Raw genomic sequence first — 22,359 nt, 5'->3', positions numbered from 1 at the left:
CTTAAGATCATTTCATTCTTTATTTGCATAACTGACAAATGGGTAAGAAGTTTCTACAGAAAATAATTTCATTTTGATTCTTAAATTTGAATAGGAGAAAGCTGTCATTAGAAGTCACTCAGAAAACAAACTCACTGAACTTGCAAGTACGGGTTCTGCTTTGTACTATCATCATTTAAAAATAAATTTACTTTCTACTTTGTTTTTGCACTTATTTAGCAGTACTTTCTTTTGTGCTTGGAGTTCTGCTGCTGAGCACCTTGTGGTACGGTGCTGAGCCCATGTCCTGTCACCAAATGATGTCACCACAGGTGTGGGACTAGATTGCTGCTGTACAAACAAGCAGTGGCCTAATCCTGTGGGCCCCAATCCAGGAGAGACACGTACTGCATTTTCCATGGAGTAATCCTGCTGAGGCCACTGGAAATTCTCACTTGCATGACTTTAATCGCATACCTCTTGTAGGAGGGCCAGTATGTGGTGGTTGTTTTTTAAGTGTCTGTGCAATAAAAAAAGGAATTATTAGATTTTTAATTTCTGAATGAGAAGTCCCCTGTGAAGTTGAAGCCTTTTAACTGATTAGAGTTTGAGTTGAACCTCAGTGTTCTTCCAAAATGGTATTAAAAACATTGATATTGGAATGATCGTTACATGAACTGCTTCTTCCCCCTTTGAAAAATATAAGACTTTTTTAATGCTATTGTATCGGAATTTAAGTAAGTTTCATTATGAATACTTAACGCCTTATACCCATAAAGACATTTTTTAAATTACAGCAGGTGAATGGGGTGTCCTGCAAGCTCCAGCATCTGTACACATTCACGCTCTATTTAACCAGGGTTCTTGCAATTTGTTATTTGTATTGAGTAGTTCTTGTTTTCGCTGAATGCGAAGATATGCTGCACTGGAAATTCCGTGTTTACATTCTATGGCAACTACTGGTATTTTAAAAAGAAAGATTTACAGAAACTACACTAGAATAATACTTAAGTGCTCCTATTGTACATTGCAAAATGCAATGGTATGAAAGTACCCACCGTGAATAAAGGAACTACAGTATTGCTTCATTTTTCTTTTTTTAAACACAGAACCAAAGAAATCCTGCAGGGGCAGGAAAAGAACTGCCACCCTGCAAAGATGTTGCAAAGCAGCCATGTAAGCTGCTGTTCTTGCGGTAGTTGGAAATCTTTAATCCGATGTTAGAGCCTAAATGCTAAAAGCAAAGGTATCAGAAACCGAGTCATATTGCAGCCCTCACTTCTGCAAGCTGACACCCTGGTGCACTCCTAGCTGCCCTCATTTTTTGTTACATTTTCATTTCTGAAGTAGTTTTTTTCACTGCTTAAAGGAATAAAATGAGAAACTGTTCGGTGCCTTTCAACCATGCCACGTCCATATTTACCAGCACCTTGCGAGCGGCGCATCGCTCCTCTTCCACAGCCTCTGCGCCAACCCTTTGTACGTTGCTGCGGCGTGAGGCGGCCGTGCTTGGTGTCCCAGCGGTGTTACAAACACGTGCTTGGTGTCCCAGCGGTGTTACAAACACGTGCTTGGTGTTAACAGCGGCCGTGAGTGGATCCTGGTTCCATCAGCTCCAGCTGGTGGCAGGGTGTAAACAAGCAGTGTTTTTAAGTACAGCGTGTGTTCAGTACCAGGGATTTTTCCGGAGAGCCAGGACTAGCACTACATTAGCCGACCTGATTTCTGCCTCCAGGCAGGGACACGGCCCAGAAGAGCCGTTCCCCTCGGCCTCCTCTCCCCAGGGCTCTCGGCCGGCCTCTTCCCTGGCCTTTGCCATCGAGGCACGGAGGGGGACACGAGGACCTCCTGCCAGAGAAGGCCGATCAGCCGCAGGCACGGAGCAGGAGCTAGTCCTTGGACTTTTCTAGGCTGAGTACAGCGCTGTTCTTCACACAACCGGCCAGCATCTGCGGGCGTACAGCCGCCCACCGAGCCTGCACCCCGCAGAGGCCCGAGGGGCTGGGCCCCGCGGCAGGGAGCAGCACCCAGCGCAGCCCTCCCAGCCCCTTGCCGAAACCCAATTCCGTGACCGCTCGCCTGAAGCGCTGCTGGCGAATTCAGCCTGCTGGCGACTGTTATCGCTGCTGGAAGCCCAGCACAACTCCCGGGTTAGGAACGCCTGCTCGGGGAAGGCGTCCGCTCCTGCTCCCAGCTCTCCGTGCCCGGTGGCGGGGGCTCAGAGCTGCTGCAGGACCGCGCTAACAGCAAGCGTCAGCAAACACTTCCAGAGAGGAAAAATCCAAGCCCACCTACATCAGGTCACATTCAGTGATGCAGGGATAATTTTGGACATATGAAAACACGTCTCACCCCCACGCTGTAATTTCAGGACAGGGCAGCTGCATGGGGAAGTCCTTGCATGCCCGTCAGGTTACTTAATTTCTAGATGATGCCTCTGGACAGGGTACTAAACACAAACTTCCAGTTAAAAGTTGGATAGAAACAATTTCTCTAACCCTTGAGCCTAGAAATAGAGCTTCCTAGAACAACAGGGTATTGCAAAAGCTTTTGTGGTAAGACACATGCAGCCCTTAAGGCCTTCAAAGGTAAGGACAGGTAAAGCTATCCCCGCCTCTGTTAAGCAATAAGCTTTCCCTATTGAAAAAGAAATTAAATAAAAGTCTGTTCTTACCTTTTTTGCTTCCAAAGCTTCAAACCCCCGTACCTTGTTGCCGTCTGACTGCGAGGATGCAGGGCCAAGGACCCCCAGCAGCTCCCAGGACTCCTCCACAGGGGATCCAGGTGGGACATGCACCAAGCACAGCCTCAGGGCTCCAGCAACCGCCTGCTTTGGACTAAAGGAACTATGGGTGGTGCAAAATAAGGGGAAATAACCGCAGGAGAAAGCCTCCCCCCAGCAGGGCTGAGGCATTCACTGCCAGAACCACAGCGGTATCCCGGGTTGGAAGGGACCCGGGAAGGGTCATCAAGTCCAGCTCCTGCCTCCACACGGGACCACCCTGTATCCACTGCAATAATCCTACTGCTTGTGTCAGGGGTAACCTACAAGACACTCTATTTCATGGAAATTAACTGTTCAGGGTACCTATATGTGCTAGCAATGCAATGCTGTTAAACTGATAAGTCAATGGTGATTTTAAGCAAATATCTGAAAGACAGTAATTTATCCAACTGAATAAGTTAGTTTTTAGGCAGAATTAAATGATAAAAATTTAACGAATCATTACGAGCTATTTAATTGAAATAGGTACAAGAAAATCATGTTTTATATAATAGATTTCATTACATCCTTTCTCTTTTTACTCATTTTCCACTTACATTTGCTGAAGCTGAAAGAATAGATAAAAATAGACAGCACTAAGATAATCACTGAACACGAACAGACGGCTTTGAGTTAGAGGTATGACCATTCAAAATGGAAATATAAGTTTTCAGGTTGCTTAGTTTGGCCAATTATCTCACAAAAGGAAGAAGTAGTTGTGGAATGAAAAGTTGTCAAAATACACAGAGCAAATCCAGGTAAACATTTAAAATTTATTAAACTTTTTGGTCAAAATAATTGAACAAGTATGTACAATCCCATTGTATTAGCTCTATTATGCATTTTAGGAACGAGGTCAAATCTAACACTTTAATGACCCAGAAGTTCCACATTTCAAGATTTGCAAATAGTGTCACAACCAATATACAGTATAAGGGTTTGTTGTTTGTTTTAAACTTTATTTGTAGAACCTCAAAGTTAGTTGTACTTACTAGCTTACTGTGAACAAGAGTGGCACTCTATGGACATTAATTGAGAGGGTAAGAACAGAGACATTTTACTGTTGCATATGCAGTTCTGATTCAGTAATCATAATACACCTTCATTTTAATAAAAACGGAGTGTAAACCACACTTCTGTATCTCCTTTCAGAAGCTCGAGAGATCTAATTTTTCAAAGAATTTCTAATTGGCAGGCACATTTTACAGAGTGTAATGTTTAGCTACCTGATGGAACTAAAATGTGCTGCAATAGCTTCAGGAACAATTTCTCATTCATGCTAGCCTAGGGTGAAGAGAAGGTTGATGCATTTTAGGCCCCTTTGGAAAAAAAAGTACCTAAGGCTTAAAAAAACCAAAAACAAACAAAAAAACCAAACAGTTAGCAAGAACAGGGTTATAACAAATGCAGTTAACACCAGCTTGTAGCCTCAGTGTTTTCTGACATCTGGGTGTTAAAGTCAGAATGTGTAAAAAGTATTAAGCTGTGTTGCTGCTTGGCATAATCAAGATACCTTTTTGCTTGAACAGCAATGTGAAATACAATACATTATGCCAAATATTTAAAATAAAGTGTATCTTCATGACAAGTACTAAAAAGGTTAAAAAACATAATGCACATAAGGTATGTCTCTAGCTAACGTTGAGAGGCATCAGATAAACTTTATTTATTTTTTATCTCCAAAGAAGAACATTTGTTACACATTTTGTTTTCCCTTCTGTGCAAGGTGGTCACTTTCTATTAAGGCTGTGGACATCTTTATACCAACCTTTTCATTCTCCTACTTGGTATACAAATGGCATCTTACAAGAAAAAATTTGCGCAACTTAAAATTAAATGACACTTTCAAGGAAACTCTAAATTTAGAATTTGAATTACTACACAAAAAAGTTTGTATTAGTCTGCCAAAATTTAATAGTTTGGGACAAACACTGTCAAATCTGCCCATTAGGGTTATTTTGCACAATCCCAGTACATGCAATAAAAAAATAAAAAAACTGAATACATACCATCAGATTTAAAAACACTTTTTATAGTTTGTTATTTTATTAAGTGGTTTACACCAGAAGGTGTGGTTATAGATACAGTTGGTGAGTAAATATTCATGGAAACCTGTCTATGAACCCAACTCAAGACCTACCTAAGTGCTCAAAGGTAAAAACACCTAAGCCTAGATACAGGCCAGAGGAGGAATGTTTACAGGCATTAAGCACAATATATGTTTTGAAAGGCCCAAATATTACAGCAGAGAAAGAGCGCAAGAGATAGAAATTACATTTTTATGACAATTTTTCTTCTTGGGTGTTAAATTTTTGGTCTATAAACTGGAAAGGAAGGCTCAGACTTAAATAAATACATTTGTTTTGAGTATTGGCCTGATTGAGCACTGTCCATCAATTCTGCTTCTAGAGGGTTTTTCTCAGAAAATTGCAACTGACACTCCATACCCCCACTGAAGGCAGAACTACACCATGAACTCAAAAAACAGGCCAGATTCTCTCCTTTATCTAAAGGGAAGTAAGTGCATCAATGTTCTTCACTGGTAGGACAACAAGGCCTTCTCTTTTACAGATAACAACTGAGCTTAACTATGCAAGAAGACAACTCTGTCCTCAAGTAAGTCATCTTTAGTTAATTTTGTCCTGGAATATATACAAATTATTGGTGGCAGCTACAGCAATGATGTTCTCCATGGGATGCCATGCTGTATGAAGAATCTTCTTGTTGAAGTCCAGACTGTCAACACTTATTTCATCTTTCTTTCTTTTACCACCTGTACACACTTTACGCGGTTTCAAGATGGCACGAGGTTTGCTACTTTCCCTGGACGCTTCTAGAGTGATATCCCGCCGTGTGTTTCGGTCAAACATTCTAAAGAAGTTGTTGTAAGATCCAGTCATGATAGCACTGTTGGAAAACAGAAAAAAGGAAATCTCACTAGGCTTCCAGCGGTGGTATTCAATCCCTTTCTTCCATCTCTTACCCGCAAGGTGACTGTCAAATCAAATTCATGACCACCAGTATTTGGCACTACACTCTCTTCCTCTCTGATGTATGTTTGCTCAGCTCTGCTGGGTATTTAGTACTGCTTCCACTCCGTGAACTTCTCTTCCACGTATTCTCCCGGCCCGTGCCTCCTGGGACCAGCTCCCAGCAGAGTCTTGGGCTTTGTTCATCTTAATGTGAGCAAAGTGGGCCTTCCTAGTCCTACTCCATCCCTTTATCCCATTGCTCCAAAAGTTATAGTGGAATCAAAGCAATTGTAAACTACTTAATTTCAACAGACTATGACAAACAGAAGTGCTTACCTTTGCAAATGCTGACCATGAACATACCAACGGATTAATTACAAAAAATTGTTCTGTAGCAGCAAAAGAAACCCTTTACTCGAGTATCTGATATAGCCCATCAGGAACAATTCAGAGTTCCCATACAGTACTAAATTTGCATTTGAACAAGGCAGGAGAAAAAACTGCATCTGAAAATACTTTCATGTACCTTGCTTCCAATGAACAGTTTTTTTGTTGTCTTCATGGCATTAGAAATTTAAGACTAGGAGCAGAATGAGATACTATTAACACAACATACATCACTCAGATTGTACGAGGGAATGCAGAGCCAAAGGAATTTTTCAAAGGGAGGTGAGCAACACAACTTATGTTCTTATTTTATGTCATAATCAGATTATGTTTTGACTTTTTTTTTTAAAAAAAGATTAACTGGAGTTACTTGAAAAATGTAGAAATAAGTGTCAGTTTCTTTGCATTTTAATTTAGTGAAAAACATATGAAATGAATAAAAGAAGCTGTATATTAGATAATGGAAATATTGCTAAGAAGTATTTTTCGTACACTGATTGGTACAGCACGATTTTTTTCCCCACAGTAACTCACAGCCACTTACAACCTGGTATTGACAGTAACCCATTTTCTCTAATACTGTTTCTGTAGAAAATTAATTGTTAAGCAGCATATAGCATTACATGCAATCTCAAATATCACTCCAATAGCAATGCAGGTAGATTTTACTTCCTTCACTGACTCCTGTACACAGTTTGCCAGATTTGACTTCCTTGATCATTGTCCGCTTCCAAATTAAGTGGCGGATCTTTGGTTCTCCATTATTAGGCCAAAGCTTGTTTCACAGGATGATCCTGTTACTATCAAATCAAAACTGATACCTATTCGTTTAACGGCTTGAAAGCATTTGGTGGCGGACAAGTCACGAATTTAGGTATTTCAGAAATATTAATAAAAATCCTACAAAAAAAAAAAGGAAGAACCGCATAGGCAAGCCAACAAAAAGCATCCAGACAGAAGATCCAGATCTGCCACGATCTTACCCATGGGTTCTGAAAACATTTTAATACATAGCTAGTGACAAGAAACATGCACAAATTGTGCCAGTATAGTGGCCTTGCTATTTGATTATAATGCTTCTGCAACTTGCAGGTGAGACAAGTATTTCCGTGATTTGCAACAAATACAAATCATTATCTAACTGTTTTAGTCTACAGAAAACAGAAAGAAGATTTAATTTGGAAAATACTGAGTGCGTGCTCTTGTATACTATTTGAAAACAAAACTGAGTAACATTTTCAAGGCTTGAAATGGCCAGTCTTGACTACATAAAGCTTCAACAAGAATTTGTGTTAGAAACATACTGACAAAGCCTTATTCTACTCCTTCAACTGGAGGACAGAAGATTGAAGAATGGTTTTGTGTTTATCCCCCCTAAAATATTTCAAACATAAAAACCAAAAACAAACAAAAACCACCCCCCCCCCCAAGAGCTGATTTGAATTTAGCTAATTACTTCCTTAAAGTTAAATATCACTTACGAGTTTTGGGACAAAATTAAATTCCTAAAGCTGGGAGACAAACAAACAAAGCAAAACAACTTACCTATCAGAACCGTTCCAGCAGCATTCAAATTTGTCAAAAATGCAGTCATTTTCGTACAGGGAACAAAGCTTGCTTCGAAGATATTCATGAACCTTTTTGAAACATTTAAATTGATATTAGAGAGATTTAAAGAAAAAGAAGACAAGAGGGTATTTAAGAGAACTTGAACTTCATACTTGATATGTCTCTACAGGCCTGTTTTCCATATTGAGATCCCAGACTTTAACAGAAAGGTAGTCTCTTGTCATCATGTATCGACCACTGTGACTGAATTTTACATCAGATATCGATGAGATTATTTCTGAAAAAAATGATCTGCTGCTAGGATCTTCAGGCTCTTCAAAAACTGTAGATAGAAGACAATTACCAATGAAACCAACATCAAATTCTACAGCTTCCAACATTCACCAGTACTTTGACAATTTTAAGTTAAGATACTAGTTTCTTTAAAAAAAAAGGAGGTTGCTGTTAAGTTATTAAAAATAGTCTCTTTTTAAACAATGTTACATTCTAGCAATTTTACAACTATCTCCAGCATTCTCAACTGGAGCACAGCATCAGCAAAGAATTCACAGGTCTTAAGGGATGAATCAGAGAAAAAAGTTAAAAAAAACAGTACATGTGCCGTAAAAACGTTACAACTGATCTACAAATTAAGTTGGACAATAGCAGGTGAAAATGTCAGCATCCAGAACAAGATCTTAATGCATGACCCACATATTTTGAGACTACTGTACAGCATACTTTTATTTAGATCTGAACAGAAGTTGTACAATGCAACCTCTTGAAAGGAAATATTAGTATCTACACTTGAAATGAAAGGTATGGTTTTAGAAAGCAGAATGAAATATTGCTTAAATTGAAAATCAATCTCTGAAGTCAGTATTTCATGACACAAGCTATCCAGAATTACTTTTATCATTTTTGAATAGACCCTTTTAACAGGATGTTTTTCAGTAATGAACAGTTAAAAAAAATAAAATGCTAGTATGTAATTTGATCCAACGCTAAGTCACACAGCTGAAACGGCTTAGCACTCGACATTTCACATTGCAGAAGTACTTCCCTTCACCAAGAAGAAATCCTGATCTTCTCTATAGAAATCTTACCTGCAAATATCAGTGTGGTAGGGTAACCCACAGGAATAGTAATACCAATAAACCATAACCGTTACATTAGCAAAAAAAGAAACAATAGGCTGTGTGCAAAGCACTGACAGTGTTCCCTTTGATTTCAATAGAAAAGCTTTCCTCACCTACATACGTTTACATAGCTGAGCAGACCAAAAAGCATTCATCTTTCATCCCTGGAAACTAACTGCAAACTCAATGCGTATTTTTAAGACTATATTCTACCTTATGAGCTGCAAATGGTAACAAACTAAACGGATCAGCAGCAGCAGCAGCCCAGTTGCTAATGCACAAAGGTGAATAAACTGCCCTGAACTGGGATTTGATAAGCAGATACCTTTGAGAAGCACCAAGACTGAGTCTGGACAGAAGACAGGTCTCACTGGTGCCAAAAGCACTTGTTCCCATCAGTTTATGATGCATAAATGGGTAAACAGGAGCAGAGTCAGATCGTCAATTGTCTCATGCTACACTTCTGCTTGTTGATGGCCTAGAACAAGACAATTAAAATGTTCCATTCTACAAAACTACCACTCCTTACCTTGTATGCTCTTTACCAATAAGCAGAACTTGGTATATTTATTTATAAGCAAACACCTATACATTCTATCTTACATGAGAACAAAGCAAGAAACCCATAAACCACAGGTGCATCCTGACTTACACTTTGAATGCCTGTCACAGAGGGCTGAAGAACGCATGTCACAGAGGCGAATAGTTCCTTTGCTACTACTGTAGACAAACACGTTACAGTGATGAGGGTGGAACTCTGCAGCGGTGATCACTTCTGTCAGCTCCTCCATGTTAGCAGGCTTAATATCTACAATATCTGGGAAGGTTTTGGTAAAGGTTTGTAACACCTCACATTTGAATCATTGCTTTCAAGTAGCTATCTAAAAAAGTGTAGAAAATACAGTGTAGGAAACCAGGCAAGGTTTTAATTTCCACCATCAGCAATCTACACAAAGTAAAGCGACCGCAGAAGATTAAAAAAGAACCATAACACCAGACCTCATTGTTACAAATCTACTTCTGGAGATGCTGGAGGTAACTGAAGAAGAGTTGAAAGATGATATAAAGAATTTGCTCCAAAACAAAAGCCCCATCTATCCACAAAATCACAAAAAGAGGCAAGAATTAATTTGTATTTTTGCTATAAGCTCTTATTTGCATAAGAAAAACTTTAAAAAGAAAAAAAAAGGGGGTAAAAGATTGTTCTTATGAAGAAACTAGCCTCCAATCCCTCAAATCAGCACCCAGTAAAGATTAAACTCAGAGATCAATTAAGCTCCCAGATAGAGCTTTCAGATTCCTCCCAAACTTCCTTTTTAACACTTCTTATCAAACGCTGAATATACTTTACTTGCTTATCTAAAGCTTTAGATAACTTCGATAAGATTGTTTTAATATGTATTTCTGCAACTTTTGTTTTACTGCAGATTTGCCTGAGAAGGACACACTATTACAGTTCTGGATAGACAAGCTTGCAAAAAGATTTGAAATTGTTTTCTACAGTTGACAATACCATTTGATATGGAAAAAAATAAAATTTGTCTTCTGCAAGAGAAATGTTATTTTAGACAGTTAAGAGACCTTAAACTTTGGAAAGATCTCCAGTGACACAGGATCTACTTTTCAAATCTTTCAACTCGTACTTAAAGTACAAACTCCACAAATAAAACAAGCTATCTACAACATTTCTACTGGCACTTTTTCACTGGTAGAATGCTTGCACTCAGAATGAGCGAGAGCATCCTAATACGCCTTCTTTCCCTGCATTAAGTCTCTAGTTTTTTAAATCCTGCATTTTTATCTACAGATTTGAACACCAATTCACAAAATTAAAGTGATTCTGTTAAACATACATAACTTACACGTACCCTAGTGCTCACAGAGGACCAAAAAAAGGATACTAAAACTTCTATCTGTGATTTCTAAATGCCATAGGTTAATTCTTAGGTCATCTGCAGAAAGGTATGTTTCATGATCACTATTTACTGAAATAGAGTTTATGTGATAAGTATGTGCATTTGCAAATATCCTTCTGGGACTTGCTTCTACCATTAGGTCCATGGGTTTCAATATTGGCACCTGAAACATGAAAGAGAACGGTCAAGTTGGGCATAAAGCTGATTTCTGATTAAGAAGACATTAATTTCACCCCATCTATTTCTGTTTTGACTTAAAGACACCCTCCCACCAGTTTTCCAACAGGAATATAAATTTATCCTCCCCCCCCCCCCAAAGTTAAAGAGCACAGCTGCAACCCAGGAGCTAAGAGATACACAATAGCACACTGTCTAATGGTAAACACTAATAGAAAAACTTGGATTTTCTGTTTTCTAGAAACAGATTAAGTTCTAAACACCTTCTAAATCCTCAGAGCAAGAGATGCAGTAAACCAGGCCACGAATGGTGACTTGACGGACTACTCGCACAAAACCTGGGTCACTGCCTTCTTTGGAAGTTACCTGTCAAATAAGGAAGCTTCGTACCTCACCCATCAGGAAAACAGTACATGTTTATAATGGTATTTGAAGATGATGTTAATTGGAAACAAGTGCTTAAAAATGACCTCCGTATCTTAGAGGGTGCTGGTGAAATTGTTATGAAGTTTGCAAAGGCCCTCCCCTCTTTGTTCCCTGAACAGTGAGTACGATTTCAGGAACATGTGAACACTATTTTCACAGCTAGCTGATACAAAGGATGACGTGGCTTATCCCAGCCAAGTGTATTAAGCTTTCTTCTTGCTCCTTCCCCAGCCTTGTCACTGACCAGCAAGTCAACAGTTTAATGCTGTCCATGGACGTTCCCATGCTGTGCTGGTGAACTGTGTGTACTAGAACACTATCTTACATCATCTAACCACGAAAAGAGTTACGACACTGTTCAGGGTAATTTGTCTTCCTGAACAAGAAACAAATTAATCTAAGAGCTCTGTAATTGTTTTCACCGTGTTTGTACCTTACAGTCTGTTTAGATCATAAAAGGTAATTATTAAAATTAATCTACTACTGCTTATTAGGCAATATTCCTATCTGACCATGAGTGTTCCTAGCTCCAACAATTATCAATTGTGAAATTGAAGATGCATTAATGGGAGTCATCAGGAATGGTACTTGGAAGTGACGAGGCCTCCACACACAGGAGGCTCTGAAGCACTCCTCCTAAAGTCTACTTTGTTACAAACAAATGGGGTTCTACTTCTGTAAGGAAGTATGGAAACAATACCTGTAATAGGCCAAGTTACGTACACTCTAGATCTCTAAAACTTGGTATTTTTAACATATGAGGGTAACTGCCGGTAAGTTTTTCCTCCCCCTTCTGCCAATCTTTCCTCACGCTTAGTTCATTCCATCACCTTTTCTTGTACGATGTGCCTGGCAGGGTTTGCAGCCCAGCCCAACCTTCCTTTCCCAGAAGGGCAGCAAAATTAGAAGACTAACTTTTAAAGAAGTGGTTCTTGCTTTTTATTGCCCCCCTTCCTGCCTCTCTCAATTCAGCTTGATGACTCCTAAAAACATTTCAGTGTTTGAAGCAGATGCCAACGTGCTCACTGAGCGGTACAGCCAGTATCAGCCAGTGTCCAGCAGAACTGTTCTGGCCGGGTTCTGGACTTTCCATGCTCCCCGATGGGTTGTCTACTCCTACATAATGGCAAGGTTGGAGAAGCCCAAATTTTATCCCTACCTACTTCCAGCCACTGGGCTGAGGCATCGTATGATTTGTTTCCTTGGTTTTAGGTATTTTATTTGGAGTACTCAGTCAGATCTTGGCTCCTACACGCTAAGTAGGAAGCTACCTCCCAGCAGTGGGTAACCTTTCCCAGCACGACAAGGCATCATGCTGATGTATATCTAAAGCTTCAATACTCAATTTAAGCAAAGCAAGAGAAGAAAAAACAATCCAAACATCATCAGCAACAACATCAACGAAACAAAACCACAAAACCACAACAGCATAGTTCCTGCAAGTGTCAGGAGTGACAACAGCTTTAGAAGTAGTGAGAGCCTTGGTTCAATTCCTATTTATAGATACAGCAACAAAAATAAAATCCATCAAAAATCCCCTACCACCAAATGACTGCTTTGGTTTTGAGCTCTTGCTTTAAGAAGTTCCAAGTCTGGAGCACTAACCCTACCGCAACATCACTATGAAAATGGACAAATAGCAAGGCTCCAGAAGTATATATACATTAGGTTTCTCAAATGCCCAGGAGCTGGCCTCTAACGAAAACACCTTCTCTAAGACAATACTTAATTTTGATTTTTAAAAGTTTAAATTTCCTATCCATTTGAAAAATAAGATGTTCCAAGAAAAAAAAAAAAAACACTGAGAAGTTAATATCTTAGTTTTGAAATTTGTCTCAAGTTTTCCAAAGGATCCTTATTTTATGATTTTAGAAATACATGAGCTTATCTATAAAATCAAGTGCCTTTTAAAAAAAAGTAAAAGGTTATCAATTACCCCGACCAAAGCACCATTTCTAATCTACACATTTCAGTTGACAACTCTGAACAAAGGTAAAGAAGTACATGCAAAAAGATATTTAAAGTCAAAGAGCAGAAACGTACCCGTAGTGCTGTGATTCTGAAAGGATCCCTAAGTCTTCCATCTTCATCTTTTAAATTATAACCTTCGGCTCTTTTATCCCTTTCACTTATTTTCCATAATTTAATAGTTTTATCTAAAACCAACAAAAATTCACATCCTTCAGAATGAATTAAATTCAAAATAAATTCCCTAACTAATGGAGTGAACGGAGTGTGTTATTCATCTATCTAGGTTTCTACTGCTTGCAACAGAAAGGATCCCACTGGCGTCCTTTAAACAACTACATAATATGAAATACAACCTTCCCTACGTAGACATGAAGAACTTTGCCTTCAGCAATATAGTTTAGCAGAATTAGTACATTAAAAATAAACAGAAAATATGCACTTAGAGGGTGCGGATAGGAAATGTATGGAAATACCATTTAAGGGAAGAAGAAAAATAAGTAGATTTCATTTTTAACTTTAATATAACATTCAGTTTGAATAAAATACAAATTTCTGCCTGAATGGTAGAGCACAATGCCTACCATTCACCAAAATGACCCTTTGCAAGGGAAGTTTCACATGCTGATCACCAAAATTCAGCAGTGAGCCCTCTATTACTACCTAACCTATTTTAAATAGACAAATGCTAGGGAGAGAAAACAAAAACAACAAAAAAAGAATAGCTTGAATTAAAGTAACTCCCTTAAGGAGAGAGAAGAGTCAGGCAGAGGCAGTAACTGAGAAGGAGGTTTGCCACACTGCTTTAGGATTCCACATCCAAAGGCACGTACTTCCCGGGTCCTACCAGGGGCAGTTTGTCCAAACGCAGAAAGAAGTACACGCCGAGAGTGAGATCTGCCGCTAACTGGAAACAAACCTCTTCTCCCCAGACTACTACACACATTAAATGCATTTAAGATGACACACTTTAGAGACCGCCTTGAGTTTAGCTGGACTTGGATCAAAATAGATGAATTTAATTTCACAGTCCAGCAGACAGAAGTCATTCCTGCTTTTGAAGTTCTGTGTAACAGAACATACATTAGCACTTACAAAAGATCATCTAGGAACAAGGTAAAAGGTGAACCAAACTGTTAGGAACAAGTGCAACCCTCTGTCAAAGGCAAGTTTTTTCATGCACAGTTCTGCATTTACAGTTACAACTTGCTCCATGATGCATCCAAACGAAACAGTGCTAATAGTCACAGCACCGACTGCTTCAGTAATACGTGTAACCACTAATACAATAAGGGAAGAAATTAAAGAAAATAATGTGAATGAAAAAATGGTACAAACGTGCTCCTAGAGTGACCGTTGTCTTTTAATCCATAAGCTCTTCAAAGCACACAAGATGTTTTAGAATCAGAAGAGCATTGTAACTACAGAGTTTCAATTTCAAATGCTTCTATTCTAAATTCATCTGGGATCACAAAAAATTCGATTTCAAAATTAGGATGATCAAATTAAGTTCATTTTAGACTTGTGCTACAGTTCAGCATACTGGCAACACATTTACACTGAACGCATACTGAAAAGCAGAGCACCAGGGCACGTAAATTGACAACGTAGCCAGCACACCCAGAGCATAGCTCTGTAACCATGCCTGTGCTGTTGCTACTTCATTACTTCCAAGCTCCGAAGTCAGTAATTTACAAGGTATTACAATCAAAACAGACACTGCATGTAATTAAGGAAGAAACTAAAACAACCCCAAAACACTGCAGAAAAACCCCACAAGTGGATCATCGATGAGATAATATTCAAATGACATATAGGAAGGTTTTTTTTTGCAAAAATAAAGTGTTCTTACCATTTGTAGACAGCAGGAAATGAGCAGCATTCTGTTGTGGTAACCACCTAATTTTATTTATTTTTTCCTCAATTTCTAGACTTTTCAAGTAGTCAAACTCAGGTTCATGACTCTGAAAGGTACTGTAAACATTATATTCTCCCCTAGAAAGAGGACGGCTTTTATTCTGCAAGGAAACATAATATTTCTTGAAGCTGATGTTACTCGGTTCATTAGGAACTGTACATACAAAGTAATGACTAGAAATTGTCAATTAGAAAGTAAACTTTTTACAACAGGTCTTGCTCAATTTGACATTTTTACTAGAGTTCAGCATCAATATAATATGCACAGACTTCCTGTTTAAAAGTAACTTTCTATACAAATATTTGTCTACTTGTATCAAAGCACTTCAAAGAGGTGTGCTGTCTGCAGAAGAGTTCCTGGGTTCATTTGGAAGAGCTCTGGGTCACACTGCTGCTCCCCAGTACTTTCAACAGAACTGGGGCAGAGAAATCAGCTATGTCCTAAATCCTAAACCACCAACTCCGTGGGATCGGTTTCTACACTTCACTTATCTCCTTTCCAAAACTCACTCCACTGCTCATCACAACATGACATTATACAGGGTTTCCAGACTAGCAAATAAATGTTAAAGGACAGAGGACATGGTACAATTAAATATGTTTGTACAAAACAGTGACGGCGCACAGTCACTGCTAAATGAGCATTAGATGTAGCTCCTTCCCTACTCATTTTAAAACATGCTGTATCCAGAAATGCTATCAAGGCTCATCATTAAGCTTTGACAACCTTTTTCATTATGAAAATCTGAAGGCTGGAATCACCTTATTTTCATCTCAGGCTTTCTATGGAGTTTATTGTAACACACCAAAGACTATTACAAGTACACTAAAAATCTTCTTTCCCCCCTCACAGAACTGGAACTTTGCATTATTTTCATTTGGCATTTGTGGCACCAAGGAACAGAGATCAAAGTTGCAGGTACCTGTGGACCTGCAGTATTAGATTTGAAGAAAATGTTATTGGGCTCTTCAAATAATTTAATATTAGATAGTGACTCATGTTTGGAGACCAGCTCCACTCGCAGAGCTGCAGTGCCCAGAACGCCTGAAAAAACAAACTCCCCAAAGCACAATCGGAAATCACACTTTAGAAGAAGCAAGTCACTTACTTCCAAAGGCAGGCAAGAAAATCAGTTGCCCAGGAAAAGCCTATCTTGCACATCGATTGACAGTGCGTTACTGGGGAAAAAATAGTAGTGACTCACATAATTAAAGCCTGCTATGCCAACGCGAGGCTCCACAGGCAACCTTTGTTCTGACACTTACTTGCATTTCCATGCTTGACTTTGCAACTCTGATAAGGTTTTACAGAGTTTTTTTTTTTTTTTTTTAAACTGCAATCTCTCAAGTATGGAATTTTAGTTAAGTCTGAGACTTTACATTACTTTGCTCCCTGTCATTTAACTTTTAATCATTTTAGATAGGATCCTCTCAACTACACTATTCTGTTTGGTTAGGTAAGTAATGGAGATAACTACCTATGTTTTGTGCAAGTTGTCTTGGCAGTGGTCTCACTCTTTACTTGTTTATTTGGTTGGAACAAACAGCTGCTTGGAACTGAAATAATGCCCTGTGAGTTCAGGGCACAGAGCCCAACATTTCAGCCTGCCTTCCAAAAACAAAGTGTATGTAAAATTTTATAACTATCCGAAGTTATAGTAAAAAAATTACACTGTTTAAAATAAGTTTAAGATTTTATCATGTTTCTAGTCATTTTATCTAGTTTCTTTCATGTTCTTATTATTTTAGATTTCTCTTCCTCCTCTTCAGAAATTCCACGGTTTTGTAGATGACAAGAGAAAGGACTCTAATGCCCACCTCTTCCCTATGGCCCACATGTGCTCCCAGAAGACATTTGAATATTCCTGTGTGAAGAGTGTGACTTTTTTTTTTTAATACTACAAAGAAAAGACATGACAGCTGGGTTTTGAGTTACAGAACTGAGCACAAACAGCTGAAAGCCAACCAATAATAGCTCCACCCTGAACAAGCGTCAAGGAAGTCAGAGATCCTGAGCATGTGGATCCTTTTGACCTTGGTCTCTGTGCCTCAGTTAAGTCTACACAGCAGGCTAAATGATAAACAAGCAATGTGCTGTCTAGGTGTAGTTGGGTAACATTTCAGCAGCTTTTCCAGCAATGGTGTTTTCATTTCACTGCCTCTCAAAATCCTCAGAGTAAAACTGATAAACCATCTTTATTGAAACGTTCGGTAAGTAGTATCAGAGCGAGGATGAAATGCAAAATGTGGATGGCTGTTGGTTAATCGAGCATCATTCAAACCACACAATGAAAGAAGGGGGATTCTGCTGGAAAAAAAGCATAGCACCTAAAGATCAGTACACTTCAGGCACAAACAAGCTGAATCAAAATTCCACGATCACTTCTGGTATTTCTAAACCCAGAAAAGGTTCAAATTCTCATCAGTTCTTCAAAGGGAAGGACATACATGGTCTTTGGTGGTGGGGGAGAAAAAAGGAGTTGTCACGTGGAATGTTGATGTAAAAGAAAAATTCCACATTTCTCTCAGACACGAAAAGGCATGAAAACTGTTTTTCAGCAAAAGGCTTCATCAGTAAGTCAGCATTTAGTGTACTTTTTCCAATACTTTGGATATAAAAGGCTTGGCAATGTATCTGCGTTGATGAATGGGCAGAATACAGCACAGCATTATCTCCCAACTGATAACATTGGGCAGAGCCATCTGAAAATCTGCTTAACTACCGGAGGGGGAAGTCTTCATACCCTCTGAACCAAAACACCCAGGTGTTTCTGGAGATGAAGCTGTTACCACTGCTTTTGATTCATAGGATCCTAAAACACATCAGATGTTTAATTCTTCAATTTTTGGACCATGCTACTCTGTTGTCTTTGCAGCTTAACATGTATGCTCTTTTATAAATCAGTTCTTTTGCATTATTTTCAAAAACATTAGAATGTGTCTTACATCCACCTAAGTGTAAAGTTTAGGACAAACTCCAAAAGCAACTCTACACTTATGACACTGAGCATAATAGGTACACATAACAAACTCACTGTAGTTTTGTGAGGGTTTTTTTTGAAAGCAGTGAGGGGGTGAAACCACCACCAAGCTAAATTACCAAATTCAGCACGAGGCAGATATTTATAAATATGGCTAACATCATCTTCTGAGAAAACTACCCAACCATTTAAACTTCACAGCATGAGCAGATGAAGTGAGACTGTGCAACACAAGAGCAGCGTAGTAACAGCACTTTTGTTTTTCATGTCACTGACCTCTTGTTCCCTTTGAAATATAACCACTCTGCCACCTTTGTCTCCTGTTGCAAGAAGATCACCAGAGTAATTAAATTCAACTGTTGAAATAATATCAGCTGTAAACAGAACAGAAATAAAATAGCACTGTAATGTGGAAAGCAAATCAAGATGTTTCAAGACTTGAACACAAAACAAAATTACAATTTATATTAATGCAACAGCAAAACTACTTGATTTACATCATTAATACCCAGAAATTAAGTCGTTTCAAAGCCTGTCAAAATTTATTTACAATTTAAACCATTCTGTGATTTCTCCATTTCTGAAGCTTGAAAGCCTTCAGTCACCGAAGAGAAGGCGCGCTGTTTTAAGCAGCCAAGCTACGTATTCTGCCTGTCACCAGTGAACACTGACCCACGTAAGGAGTAATGCCTGCCCAGCACTTCCAGGAGTAAGAATCGTGCCAGAAGCGGTTCGTTTGCGGTGTTACCTTGGAGTAGCACTGCAGCTTACACCCATCAGCGCGAGGTGCATGCCTGCCTTTCTCCTGAGCTAACTATTTACGTAGTTAGTTCAGGAAGCTGAACTGGATAAATAAAAAGAAAAAAAGAATTTTTGCCAATCGAGCTCAGTGAATCAACTCCACGCAGAAGCATCAGCATTTCTACACCAAACGAGGCAAGGGTGACGGCAGCTGAAGGAACAGGAAAGCAAAGTAAGAGACTGCAGGACCTCCAGCGCAGACTAACTTAAGCTCTCTTGGACTTAAACCTTGAAAAAACAAGCAGTATTTATTCACCACTACATGCCACAATTAATCTTTGGAGGTGGTAATAAAGAAGTAATTGCCATTAAATGATCTCTAAATAAGGGGGAGGATAGATAAGGACCTATAGATCTGTCACAGACTTTAGGCATATGGTAACAACAGCAAGGTACTACTCACCTTAAACATGTAAGTAAACTTTTAACCGTACTGGTGCTTGTTAGCCACGTCAACTTTTCATTACATTAGGCAGGTAGGAAAAAAAGATTTGAAGTATCTGATATCAATTAGTTTCAGAGTTTGCAATTAGAGACTAGTTGAAAACTACTTTCCTGAATTGATTTTGATGTGCTAACTTCTAAGCTCCTTTGAATAATCCCCCCCTTTTACCAGGAAAATGATTAGGAAGTCTAATCAGTTTTCTCAAGACATCATTCATATTTCAGATTTTATTAAGAGATCCTCCAGACATTTTTTTTTCCTCATGTATAGATACCGTAGTTTACCTGCTTTGATAAATACATAAATAATCTATTTTCTACAGATTTATCCCAGCTTTCAAAATTACACTACCAACCTGCTTCTGGATATGTCTACTTCTATCTTTCTTTAAAGCATTATGAGAAGATTTAATTTTGGTTAAAAACAAACAAAACCCAGGGTTATTGCTGATCCCGACTCCCCCACAGACCATAGCACAAGAACAAAACCCGCACCACTGCTGCGCGCAGTTCGAACTCAAAACCCAAATCTCTCCTCAGTTGATCTACTTGCTGAAACCAACTCCGGTGCTAGTTTTTAGTCTCTCTAGCTTGACTCCCTGTCCATGCACAGACCCATCCCCACCTGCCTGCCCACGGGCAGCGACCGCCACCTCAGAAGCTCCCAGGGCATTTACACAGACCTTCAGTGTCAAAACCAACCCTCACCCAACAGGACAAGTCCACCACTAACCCACGTCCCTTAGCACCACGTCCACACATCTCAAACACCCCGGGGATGGGGACTCCACCACCCTCCTGAGCAGCCCGCCCCAGCGCTTGACCGCCCTCTCTGTGAAGAAATGCTTCCCACTGTCCAGTTTAAACCTCCCCTGGTGCACCTCGAGGCTGTTTCCTCGGGTCCCATCACTTCTCACCTGAGAAAAGAGACTGCCACCCACCTCGCTGCAGCCTTCTTTCAGGGAGCAGTGGAGAGCACCGAGGGCTCCCCTCAGCCTCCTCTTCTCCAGAGGAAACCACCCCAGTTCCCTCAGCTGCTTCTCATTTTAAGAAGCGATCTTTTCTGGCTTCACTGTGAACACTGTCAGAATGAAAACGATCTCCCCTATTCTCCTTACCCTAATTTCACATTTTGCATCCAATTCCTGGTACACGGCCATTTGCCTCCATAACAGACTGCATACGGAAGTACTGAAAACACAACCTACTTCTTGCAATCCTTCCCTCCTCCAAACTGCTCAAATGGATGTAGAACAATAAATAATTACATACAGAAAACAGCGTACAGCTTAAGGGTTTCACTAGCGCTACGCGATCTCCTGGTTCAGGAACTGCCTCAGCGCTCAGCTCCCCGCAGCACACCCAGCGCGGCGTACCCGCACCGGCACTCTGTCAGACGCACGCCCCGCTGAGGAGATGCACTGTGTGTGTGACTGTTACCCATACGCACTCGACTTAGGCCATATTTTGTACTACTGGGTGTTCAGTTCAGAAACCAGTCGGAAAGACACTTCTTTCCACTTACCATGGAGACCCACTCTGCCACAGCTGTGCCTGCACACTGAGCACAGCAGCGCCATTTCACACTTCTCTTCATCAGACCTCCGGGTTAAAACCGCAAGTGTCAAGAATCACACAAAACCTGTCCCTACACACCCAAGTGCCGTCTCTGTTCCCCTCTTTGGAAGGTTAAGGAAAACACCAGCACTACATCAGCACCAGCCCTGCCTATGCTACGACCGAGCCGGATGGAAGAGAAGGCCGAACCGTTTCCATGGCTGCCAGGAGAGCAGCTCCTCGCACGCCAGCTCCCCTCCCAGGGAATCCCGTTCACACACCTTATCCCAAGTAAGCCGAAAAAACATACAGGTTACCTTCCATGTAACCTTACCCCTTTCTTTACTGTACTTCCTCTCACAACTACGGTAACGTACCGCCGTAACCCCCTTCCCAAAGCTCGGCACCTCTCCGTGGTGCAGTACCTCGTACGCGGTGCAAGTCCTCAGACAGGCAGAGTTACACGCACAAGGTGCACGGGGGGCTGTGCAAAGCCGTTGGCTGATTTGGAACCGTCTGCTGGCTTGAGAATGAAAAATTTAATCAAGGCCCTCTCACAGCAACCTGCATAGCACATGTACGTGGGAATTGTGCCGCTGTTTGAAACCCAACTCGTTCTTCCTGCATGAGAATCCTGGGGAAAAATGTACAAGAACTCAAATTCAAACAGAACCAAAACACACACGCACAAACCCCTTTGTGTATGTGGTTAATATTACTATTAGCCTTTATACTGATCCATGCTAATTATTTCCACAATTATACGTTTGTTTTGTGCCCAATACATGTCTAAATTGTGCAAATGTATAAATAAGTTATTACAAATGGTTGGCTGGCTAAGAGGTTTTCCAGTGACAATTACCAAATACCATGACATAAAGAACTTTGCACTAAAACTGACAAAGCTAGCGTGCACTGAGCTAGCTGGAAATGTAATCTGAATTAAACTCTACTACAAGATTGACGACAGTGCTAGGATTAAAAGAAATCCTACATCCTAGTATCAATCAATAATACACAGGAAAAAAAGGCATTTCAAGAGGAAATAAACTAAGGAAAGATACGAACAGCTGAGATAAGCAGTCCAAAGTAAAATGATTTGATAGAATAGTTTCATGACATTTTCAGCACTCTACTTAAACATTAGGGTAACCCTTGAATTACAAAGGTTTACCTGTAACAAAACTAATATTCCACTACCACAAAATCTGAAAGTCATTCTAGCACAGGTCATTTTTATCCTGAGACATTAGTAAACTGTCCTACCAGAAACAAATCCCTCCTTAACACGTGCAGTTATTTCAAAGTCAAGAATGCTTTTCTATTTAGTTTCAGGAAACGATATTGATAACTTCTCCCAGGTACACAAAGTATCTACCCACA

At 39.8% G+C, this 22,359-nt stretch overlaps 1 protein-coding gene across 3 annotated transcripts in view; it reads right to left on the bottom strand.

The window, feature by feature from the left end:
• Positions 1 to 3,496: 3,496 nt before the first annotated feature.
• Positions 3,497 to 22,359, bottom strand: part of PPP2R2D (protein phosphatase 2 regulatory subunit Bdelta) — a 29,406-nt gene continuing 10,543 nt past the window's right edge. The window contains exons 1-9 of one of the 3 annotated variants that reach the window (XM_080596659.1): positions 21,402 to 21,420; positions 18,451 to 18,548; positions 15,129 to 15,294; positions 13,352 to 13,464; positions 10,691 to 10,868; positions 9,442 to 9,606; positions 7,824 to 7,993; positions 7,648 to 7,739; positions 3,497 to 5,650 (exon numbers count right to left, since the gene is read on the bottom strand). In XM_080596659.1, the coding sequence (XP_080452785.1) occupies positions 5,371 to 5,650; positions 7,648 to 7,739; positions 7,824 to 7,993; positions 9,442 to 9,606; positions 10,691 to 10,850 (867 nt within the window). In that variant the 5' untranslated portion in view covers positions 10,851 to 10,868; positions 13,352 to 13,464; positions 15,129 to 15,294; positions 18,451 to 18,548; positions 21,402 to 21,420 and the 3' untranslated portion in view covers positions 3,497 to 5,370. Of the gene's footprint in view, positions 5,651 to 7,647; positions 7,740 to 7,823; positions 7,994 to 9,441; positions 9,607 to 10,690; positions 10,869 to 13,351; positions 13,465 to 15,128; positions 15,295 to 18,450; positions 18,549 to 21,401; positions 21,421 to 22,359 lie in introns of those variants that run through there. The other 2 variants (XM_080596658.1, XM_080596660.1) reach the window with 2 other exon arrangements.

The sequence above is a fragment of the Anser brachyrhynchus genome, assembly GCF_964034855.1.
Source record: "Anser brachyrhynchus genome assembly, chromosome: 6".
Taxonomy (NCBI): Eukaryota; Metazoa; Chordata; class Aves; order Anseriformes; family Anatidae; genus Anser; species Anser brachyrhynchus.
Note: the sequence above shows the minus strand (reverse complement) of the source record. Positions and strands in the feature narration are given on the sequence as shown.